General features: G+C 37.2%; 1 protein-coding gene across 1 annotated transcript in view; it reads left to right on the top strand.

Annotated features, from left to right (window-relative positions):
• Positions 1-3,134, top strand: part of Blzf1 (basic leucine zipper nuclear factor 1) — a 20,225-nt gene extending 17,091 nt beyond the window's left edge. The window contains exon 4 of the mRNA XM_023708645.1: positions 1,877-3,134. Within this exon, the coding sequence (XP_023564413.1) occupies positions 1,877-2,062 (186 nt within the window). The 3' untranslated portion in view covers positions 2,063-3,134. The remainder of the gene's footprint in view (positions 1-1,876) is intronic.
• The last annotated feature ends 7,964 nt before the right edge of the window (positions 3,135-11,098 follow it).

The raw sequence follows: 11,098 nt of genomic DNA on the forward strand, positions 1-11,098 counted from the left end.
TTATCTGAAATTCACCCACCCCGCCCCTGTACCTTCAAACAACTTTTAGCACCCATGTCTTCCTCTTACATCTTGTCATTCAATAGAACTGTTCTACTATTACAATATTTATCTCTCTGTAGTCTCTCAACTGCTTTTCTAACTTGCTGTAATTCATTCACTCTGACAATCCATCTTCCTTGATCATGTCATTATTTTTAGTCTCTTGATCTCTCCATGTCTATCATCTCATCAGCTCACTCCATTCCTTTCTCTCTTCCTGTCTTGCCTAGACTTCATTCTGTTTTTTAGTTAAGATTTCATTCTTACTTTACTTCCTTGATCCTTCTACTGTAGTACCCTGAGAACCCCAGTAGTCCTTTGTCAGTTCAGCTGCCTGCCTTCTTTATTTTGCTACCCATCAAATTACTACCTTACAGTCAGTAGAAAATTTCCATTCCTAATTCCTAAGAAAAAGATAGCACAGGTCCTCGTGGTCTCGCTTGATAGCCAGAAGCCTGTATTTATGATAAGGAGCATTATGAACATTTTGCTCTCAGGAAAAGGAGTCTGTCCTAGTCCCCAAAGCATAGTTAAAATATGGGCTCATAAGCACCACCCACCATCCATCCCCTGTTGTTATCCATTCTTTCTCTGGTTTTTAGTCCCTCTTTTGGGTTAAGAACATGCCCAAGTATCATCCAGGAATATGCAAAATTCCTTCTATCATGCTCCCTGGATGTGGCCTTACCACCTTCCCTTCACAGCAAACAACCTTGGACACATACTTTTTCCTGCATACCATCTATTCCTTAATTCTGACCACCACTTAAAAGTGAAGAACACTTCTAGCCCCACTGTTCTCAAAAGCACTCATGTGAAAGTCAAGAATATTTACTTTATATTATGTTTTACTTTATCAGGTATTTCTTCCTTGAGACTCTCTTGTCTGTTACTATTTCTTGCCTTCAAGCTAATTCTCTTGAGCTCTTCTTTACAAAGTTTTTTCTGCTTTTAAACAATGTTCCATCAGAACCTGTTCTCAGGGGCCGGGGAGATGGCTCAGTAGAATAAGTGCTTCCCTGGCAAGCTCAAGGGCCTGTGTTCAATCACTGGTTCCGCAAAAAAAAAAAAAAAGAACCTGTTCCCACTGCTTTAGACATCCTTTCTGAAATACCATGTTCTCCCAAATCTGCACTAGTTTTGTGCCCATTCTTTCTCAGTACTTGAGAGAGGGGGGCATCTTCTTCCTGTGACACTCTTGAAACTTTCTTCGCATCACATACTTTGTGTATTCACTTAAGGGATATCTTACTCCCTAAGCTGTATACTTGTGAGTTCTCTGAGATATATTTTCTGATTTCAAGAGATTCATACCTAGCTGTATATTTCTATTTAGTTCTTCCTACAGCTAGCAATATCTTCTTTCCTCCTAGGTTTTGCATTTTTATTTCTTTTCACCATTATCTATAAAAGAACAATAATTTCATTATTACTTAAACATAAGCAACCTAGTAAGTAATAAACTGGAATCATTGTTAAATTAATAGCTTTATAAAAAAGGAGATACTGCTGAGTATGGTGCTGCATGCCTGTACTTCCAGCACTTGGGAGGCTGAGGCAAGAAGACTGCTGTGAGTTCCAGCCCAGCTTGGGCAACATAGTGAGTTCAAGGCCAACCTACACTACAGTTTGAGACCTGTCTCAACCTCCCACATCTTCTCCGCTAAAAAAAGAATGAAAACAAAAGGCAATAACTTCGCAAATTCATCATTCAAATGTTATCATTTATGGCAGGTCAGTTCCAAAACAATGAAATGAAGTTTTATGTCAATGAAACCAAGAGCTTTTATAGTTCATACTGCATACATCTGATATTACCTCTCATTTTCCTTAGGTTCTACGCATTCTGGATCCAGTTACCTGTACAGAAAGTTCAGCTGACAGTCCATTTGCTGAATCTTCAACAACCACATTACTTGCTGTGAAGAAAAATATTGGACGATTCCATCCCTATACTAGATATGAGAATATAACTTTCAATTGCTGTAACCACTGCCAGGGAGAACTTATTGCCCTTTAACATTCAATATGTTGGAGATATATTTATTACTGAAGTCATTATTCTTTGGGAGCTGGGGTTCTTAGGATGCTAGAAGTAATATCATGTCCTCTTTACATAATGTGTATCCACAGAGCTATTTCATATATTGGATTCCACATTACTCTGTCTTAATAAATATCTCAGGTAAGAAAAAAATGAAACTGTGTTCTCTATTTAGGGCAGAGAATACTTTCCAGGCATTACACAGTATTTATGCTAAAAGACCTTAAAACATTTTTATAACTTACTTTTAGGCAGGCCCTAAATTGCTATTTATCTTGTTAGATATTTTATATGGAGTAGTTTCATTTTGCTACACTAAAGGCAAAAACAGGCATGAGTCAAATGTGTGCACACTTCCACTACTGTCCAGTATGTTTTCTGCATTGTAATAGCAAAGTGGACCAAATATACCAGAGCTTTTTTGGCCTACAAAGCCTTGAGAAAGTTTTCTGACCTCCTACTCTCCCACTCAAGTTGAGTAGCTGAGAAGGTAAGCAATAGATTGTGTTCCCTTTATGGCAGTTTGGGGGACTACAAAACAGGCTTACAAAAATACTAAGGGTGAAGGGGCTAATCTTATAAAATTAAATGCTATAAATATTTTAGAGCTAAGTTAGTGAGTAGTTCAATAAAACATGTTCTCAAATTGCTTCTTTAGAAGGGAGTCTGTTTTGTATGGGTGTAAACTAACATATGAAAGAAACAGATTCTAAATTATTCATTATGGCACACTACTCAAAACAAGAGTATTCAGTTTAATATTTACAGTATATAGTAGGGAAGGTAGAATCAGGAATATTGTATAAACTCAAAATTCCAATCTGTCAATTAATATATATGATGTACTGTTATATGATGAAACATTGTAAAATGCCCTTTTATTAGCCTTGTAAAATATTCACAAAGTATTTATGTTGAATTATACAATTTGAAGTAGCTACCAGAGAAATCTTCAAAAGACAAATCAGGTCAAATACTAATATATTTTAATGTTATCTTAAAGGGTCCTTTTGGTCTGAATCATGTAATAAATTTGTTACTTTCTTTACTGTGAATAGTTCTTTTCCCTCTTCACAATTTTGTGCTTTGGTTCAAGTCTTTTATCAACTTTTAATATTCACAGTTGTTTCTTTACCTTTTCCTTTAGGTTTATGTAGTACAAAAACCTTCACAACCTTGAATCTGGGAATGATTTCTTGGACATGACACCAAAGGCATAGCTAACAAAAAAAAAAAAAAAATATATATATATATATATAAAGTGATTTCATTAAAATGCAAAACCCTTGTGTATCAGAGAATATACTAAAAAGGCAACCCAGAGAATGAGAAAAATACTTGTGAATCACATAACTGAGAAAAGTCTGGGATAAATAAAGGACTCCTATAGCTCAATAACCAAAATCACACAACTCAGTAAATGGCCATAGGATTTGAATAGAAACTTCTCTTTTAAAGACATACCATAAAACAAGACACACAGCCAGTAAGCACATCAGAAGAGTCTAACTGTCAACTCAAGGAAGTACTGTGCTCAGAGGCTCCTGTCTGTAGTCCCAGCTACTCAGAAGACTAAGGCAGGAAGAGCACACAGTCAAGGCTGTCCTGGACAACTCACCCAATCTATAAAAAAAGAAAAAATCATGTTAATACCACTTCATACATATTAGGACAACTGAACAAAGAAAATAACAAAATGTTAGCCAGGATGGAAAGAAACCCAAAATCTTTGTTTTGCCAGTGGAACTGTAACAGTATAGCAGCTGTGAAAGAGTACAGAAGTTTCTCAAAAAATGGAACAACATTACCATATGGCTTAGCAATTGATCTTACAGGTAGGTACCTGTAAGAATTAAAAACAGAGTAGATCTTTATACTCCAGTGTTTATAATCATAATAATGTTCATTATTTAAACAAAATGTCTAATAAATGGATAAACAATTTAGTATGCAAATGCAAAAGAATCTTTTAATAAAACGATGCATATAGATAATAAATGAAATACATTTCACAAAAGAACAAATATAATTACAGGAGTTTCCTAGGAAAAGATCATAGAGCCAAAAGAACCGGTATGCATAATTTCCAGAATGATGCAGATTACCAAAATGGATTCTCTCTCTCTCTCTCTCTCTCACACACACACACATACACACACACACACACACACACACAAAACTAAAAAAGATGCAGAAAGATATTAAATCAGTACGGAAAAGCTTCCTAACCTCAAGAGTGATTCCCAATGTGAACTATGGATGTGGAGTTACGGTGACGTGTTGGTATAGGTTCATCAATTCTAATATACTGCTTTGCTACAGGACATTAATAATGGAGGAAGCTGAGGGCGCAGGAAGTAGTATATGAGAGTTCTGTTCAATTTTGCTGTAAACTTAAACTGCTTTAAAAAATTAAGCCTACTAAAAACAACTCTCAACGAAGAAAAATAGAAGAGCAGATAGTTTCACTGGTCAGTTCTACTCATAGCTACAAACTCTTGGAAAACATTTAAAGAGCAATTAATACCAGTTTCTTCTAAAAAAAAAAATAAAAAAAAGGGAATCAGGAACAGTATTTCCTAATTTATTCTAAAGACCAGTGTTACTCTTAAGACTATAGCCAGAAAATAACTACAAGAAAAGAATCCTACAGACGAGTGTCTCTTACAAATGAAAACAATCCCACAAAATACTAGGTAACATTAAGGGATTTACACAATGAGCAAGTAGGATGTACTTCAAGAATCCAAAGGTAAAGTGGGTCAAAACACAAAATTCAAGGTAATATAGTAATACCTTGGTTCACGAATTATTCTGTTTGCAAATAATTTTATTCACAAAAACTCAAAAATTTGCCTCCATTTACAAAATACACATCAGGTGATAAACATGACCACAGCCCTCTTCACTACACAAACACAATTGTAGCCATCCTCCCCAAAAATCATAAATAAACTTTGTAAGCCAAAGTACAATTATATTATTCAATTTTAAGAACAAAGAACATGATCATCTGACTTGTCACAGAGTATGACAAAATCCATCAGCCTTTTTAGATTTAAAAAATTCATAAAAATAGAATGTCCTTAACCTTATAAAAAGCACTAAGGAAAAAAAACTAACATCCTACTCAAATATCAAAGAATAAACCTTTCCTGTGAAGGTCAGAATGGGATCAAGGATGCCTAGTTTTACCACACTATTCAATGTTACAGTGAAAGTTTCGGCCAGAATAATTACAAGGAAAGAAGAAATTCAGTTTGAAAAACAAGAGGTAAAACTATGAAGATGACACAACCTTATATATGACAAATTACAAAAAAGCAAAAACAATCTAGCAATAAGTGTGGCAAGTTGCAGGTAATGAATGCACAAAAATTAGTATTCCTTCAACTAGGATCTCAGTAAAAAGCTTTACACAGAAATTTCAATGCAGAGATTTCTCAGAAACTACCAATGGAGAGAAGGGACAACCCACAGTGTGGGAAAATATTTTTGCCAGCTGTTTATCAGAAAAATGATATCTAGAATATGTGAAGGACTAAAAAAAAATACATCAGCCACCCTCTCCAATTTAATGGCCCAATCCAAAAATGAAACAGCAAGTTAAATAAGTGAAAAAATGTTCAACATCCATGGTTATTCAAGGTATACAAATTACAACAACACAGATTCCATCTTGTTCCAGAAACTGACTAATATCAAATGTTTTGGGGGCTGTAGGAAAAAAGAATCTTTCTCTACTGCTGGTTAATTGGTGCAACCATAGTGGAAATCAATGCAGAGATTTCTCAGAAAACTAAAATCAGAGATTTAACTGAGTTATTCCCCTTCTTGGTATCTTCCCACAAGAATTTTAAAAACTGACCAACTGTGGTAACTATTGATTTTGTGCTTCTAACCATAACAAAAAGTCTATAGTCATGTAACAGAACCAACATAAATTAAGAGTTTGTAAGTGAAGTGTTTCCTCCTCTTAGAGAGGATTTACCCTGGTTTTCTCCAGACAAGAGGGTTACCGTGTCCAGGGCACTTCCCACACTGGCTTCCCAGCCCGCAGGGTAGGAATACCCAAGCACCAGGATGCCTCCAGACCTACATTCCCTGGATGGCAGCCGGATAGAGGTGGGATTTTCCCCCTCTCCCAGCTCACCCAGGTTCAGGAGGCTCACTGTGGCTCCAGCAGTGGTGGAGTTAGTATGGGCAGAGTTTCTCCCCTCCAGAGCAGCTCACAGAAGTTCCTGGGGTTCACCCAGCATGGCTCCCCCCAAAAGAACTGAAAGGGTCATATCGCAGTAATGTATCCAAATCCATGTAATATAGCAGCAGTGTATAATAGCTAAACCTTGGAAAGAGCCTAAATGCTATTCATCAACCAGGAAAGGATAAAGAAGTTTGTTTATATGATGGCAGTACTACTCTGCCACCTAGGATAAGCCTGAGACATTCCTAGGTAAACAGATGCACCTTGAGACCATACTCCTAAGTGAAACAAATCAGATACACATGTTTAAATATCATATTGTTTCTCTGATGTGAGAAGCTGAACAGGTAACTAAGAACCAAAATGTGTCGTAGATATAGTGAAATGGGAAGAAAATGTTCAAAGATGAAGAATTAGGAAGGTTAGGAGGGTCAAGAGAAGGGAAAAAAGTAGAAGGAACAAATGGCAACAAAGCTTTTGTAAATGAGTAGAAGAGGGGTCAAAGGGAAAGGAGGAGAATGGGGAAAAAAGAATCAAGATATATCATGTGTAGGTATAAATTTTCTATGATGAATGTGATCATTACATATATCTAAAATGTGATATTGTTAAATAAACTTAATTTTTAAAATGATCAATATTTCTATGTTACCAAAACATATTCTGTTTATATTCTATGTACAATAGTATTCCAAAGAAGAAAATACCCATTGTTATGGTTTGTGTCTAGTTAACCCCCAAAGCCTCATGCAGTCATTGGAGCAGCTTCTATAGTTCATGATTAATTCATGATCCAAATGCTAGGATTATGGGTATGTGTGCTGCTGGGATTGTGGATGTGAGTGCTATACCCGTGGATAGCCTGAAATGCAATATAAGGAAGGGAGAGAGGCTTCCTGTTGCTGCAGCTGCTACTACTCCCTCTTTTCTTTGCTGTTTTCTGCCGCCATGAGCTGCTGCCCTCTTCCATGTGCCACTCTGCCTGGGAGCCAGTTTGTGAGGACTGAAACCTCACAAACTGTGAACTTTTCCCTCCTTAATTCTAGATGTCAGGTATTTTTGTCCCTGAGAGAACAAAAGTAACCAAGAGAAAAAAGTAACCAAGAAACCCATGGAAAAGTTCAAACAAAAAAGTCAAAGACTTACGTTGAAATGATGGCAGTACTAAAAGCACTTTTGTGTTCATGCCCTGCGAAGCATTATTAATATGTCAGTACTCAAACAATCAAAGCAGTCTACGGATTCACTACAAAGCTCTACTAAAATTCCTTTCTTGCAAAAATGGAGATCATAAAGGTCCTGAATAAGTAAAATAATGGTTAAGAAGGAAGGTGGAGTATTCAGAATTTTCCATTTTAAAACTATACTGATCTAAGCAGTATGCTACTGGAAAAAGAGGAGTCATGCAGGTAAATGGCATAGAATTGGTTATGGCCAGTTAGTTTTCTTTTTTCTTTCATTCTTTTTTTAATTTTTTGTACCAGGAATGGAACTCAGGACCTTGCACTTGCCAGGCAGGCGCTTGTGCCACTGAGCTACATCCTGAGCCCCAGGCCAATCAATTTAATTTTCAACAAGGGTGTTGAGTCTTTTTAATAGGGAAAGAATAGTTTCTTCCACAAATGTGGTAGAACAACTGGATATGCATATACAAAAGAGTGAAGGTGAGCACCTGTGTAATGCTGTGATGAAGTAAGAAATAACACAGATATAGATATAAAGACATAGATATAGATATATTGAGTTGTTCCAGTTTCCTGGCTGGCATGCAGCTTGTCAAACCATTCTAATCTCCCAGGTGATGTCTGTCATTTTGTTTGCTAATGAGATGACTTTTACTTGGGAGCTCAGAATGAAGGCTAGTTGCCAAGAAAACAGCCAAAAAAATCAGAGAAAGTAAACTTCCCCCTACCTTTTGACCTAAGGACTAAAAGTTGAGCTGACCTCCAGTAGCCAATGATTTAATCAATAATGCCTTCATAAGGATGCTTTCCTCAATAAAAATCCAAAAAAAGGACGGATTTGGAATGCTTTCCAGATGTCTGAATACTTGGAGGTGCTTGGAAGATGAATCCCCCAGAAAGTTCATAGAAGCTCTTCTCCTTTGCATCATATTTTGCCTTATGCATCTCTCCTGTCTGATCATTACTGAGTTGTATCATTTTAAAAACAGGTAAATAAATGCTAAAGTGTTTCACGGAGGTCCATCAGCCATTTTAGCATGTGACTGCGGCAACTGTTACTTGGGGACCTACTATGTGTGATTGGCATCTGTAGTGGATTTCTAACTGGTGATCAACATATTACACCCAGCTGAGTTAAACTAGTATGGTGCTTAGTGCTGAAGGCCCATCTGAGGATTGTTGCCAGCCACATAAGGGCAGAACAGGAGAAGCTGTCAAAATGCTGTTAGGGCTGCTGTTTGGAGAAGCTGTTGGAGCTGTTGGAAGCTGCTAGTTCTCTTGGGCTGTTCTGCTGGAGGACCTTGTCACGCTGGCTTTCTCAGTGAACTTTGGAGGAGCTCTGGTCCTCATCTTGTGCAATGCTTCCTGGCTCTGGAGGGAAGGTAGTGCATTGCTCAGCCTTATGGAGAAGCTTGTCACATTGGCTTTCCTGATGGGAAGTCGGCTTTCCTCATCACTGGAGGAGCTGGGGACCCACTGTTGCTGAGGATGGCTGTGGTACTTTTGGGGGAGCTCTGGTGCTTATCTTGAGCATTGCTTCCTGGCTCCAGTTCAGATCCCTCAGCCTGCTAGCACAGATCCTTCATCCCGCTGACATAGCCTTCCATCATTGTCCTTTAGGCCTTTCCAGCACAGCTCCATGAAGCGGTCTCACATGAGACTGTAGTGGGCTCTAGGCCTCCAACTGGACTTCTGGAAGGCACTGTTATGAACTCTAGGCCCTCAGCTGGATTCTTTGGTGTTCAATGTGTGGATAGGTTGCTTGCACTTATTGTATGTGATTTTGGGGTGATTCATTATAAAATATTATAAAAATGTGTTCTGTACTGTATTATTTCCCTTGCAAAAAAAAAAGGAAAGAAAGAAAAAAAAAAAAACCCCAAACCACAACAGCATCTTAAGTGTGGAGCAGTTTCATAAGCCTGAGCTCTTAACCTGTATGTAGAGTGTGCATGAACTGCAATTAGTGTCAGAATTGAATTGAATTATAGGACATCCCTAGATGGTGTCTACAAAGAACTGGAAAATTACTTGGTAAGGACAAAATAAATATCTGGTGTCTGAAGTGGAAAAACTGAGTATTGAGAATCAGACCTTAGGGCTCAGGAGATAGCTCAGTGGTATAAGCACCTGCCTGGAAAGCATAAGGTCCTAGGTTCAATCCCCGGTACCAAAAAACTCCCCAAAATGGAGAATTGGAGCATTGAAGGTAAAACATATTCCTTACTGTTTATTCTACCTCATACCATGTACAAAAAGCTAGATCACAGTGTATTAACAAGCTAAATATAAGAGCTGAAATTATAATTCTATTAGAAGAAAAATATTTCATAATCTTGAATTGAGCAATGAACTCTTAACTATAATAACAACAGAATGACCAACAAGAGATAAATTAGATATGTTCAAACTAAAACATTTGCGTCAAAGGACATTATCAAAGAAAAGAGATAACATACAAAATGGAGAAAATTTATTTACAAATTATACATGCAATAAGAGTGTAGGTTACAGAATACACTATAAAGAGAACTTCTACAGGCACAGTAAATGACAGTACTTTTTAAAAAGAGACATTTCTTTAAAGAAGATATATAAATGGCCAACAAGCACATCTTATCAGTCATTATGGAAGTGCAAAACAGAACTACAGTGTATAGCACTTTGTATAAATTAAGATAGTTATGACAAAACATAAAAATAAGCATTTGTAAGAATGTGAAGGAACCCCTGTGTATTATTTGTGAGATTATAAAATGGTTTCACCCTTGTGGGAAACAAACATGTTGGCAATTTATAAAATAGCTTATTGCAGAATTATAATTTTATTGTAGGCAGCCATGTTAGGTAAAAATATTATAGGCAGACAGGGCTAGGCCCTTGAGACTCAATGCAAAAGATGAGAAACTTACAAAGATGTGGTTGGAAGCACATCTGTTGGAGACCAAACCTCAAGATAAAAACAGAAGGCCTACATCCATGCTTTCCCGAGGGGTAAGTGGCAACACCTGGTCTAATTAAGTCTAGATTGACATCAGTTATGTTGGTGGGTGACCAAGACCCTCAGACTCATCCTGTCTGAAAAGTTCTTTGTTCCTTCTATGTACCCTTGCTACATGACTTGCTTCCCCTTTGGGTCAATATTACCTAAACAGATGTGGTTATAATCTTATTAGCTGCTCATAGCTTTAACCCACATTGCATCCCAGTGACTGTGCTTCATAAAACCTCTGCTGAAAAACGGGGTCCTTGGGAACCCACTGAGGACTTGTCCTGTCTCTCATGTGCTATATCTCTCCCTTCAATAAGTGTTTCCTACTCTTTGTTTTGTTTTTTGAAATTATCCTTTATTGGTACATTTTAGATACACATATAACCACATTCATCATAGAGAGTTTGTACCTGTACATGATGATAACTTTTCTCCATTCCCCTATGCTCCTTTTAGTCCCACCTCCCTTCCCCATTTACAAAGCTTTGTTTCCATGTTTTCCTGATTTTCTTATTTTTTACTTTTTTCTTTTTCCCCCTTTTTCTCTCCCTTACTTCCCACCTCAGTTGAACATTTTCCCTTTATTTCACAATACCTATTACATGCTTTGGTCCTTACTCTTTTTTAAAAAA

Source organism: Octodon degus, unplaced genomic scaffold (assembly GCF_000260255.1).
Source record: "Octodon degus isolate 3935 unplaced genomic scaffold, OctDeg1.0 scaffold00423, whole genome shotgun sequence".
NCBI lineage: Eukaryota > Metazoa > Chordata > Mammalia > Rodentia > Octodontidae > Octodon > Octodon degus.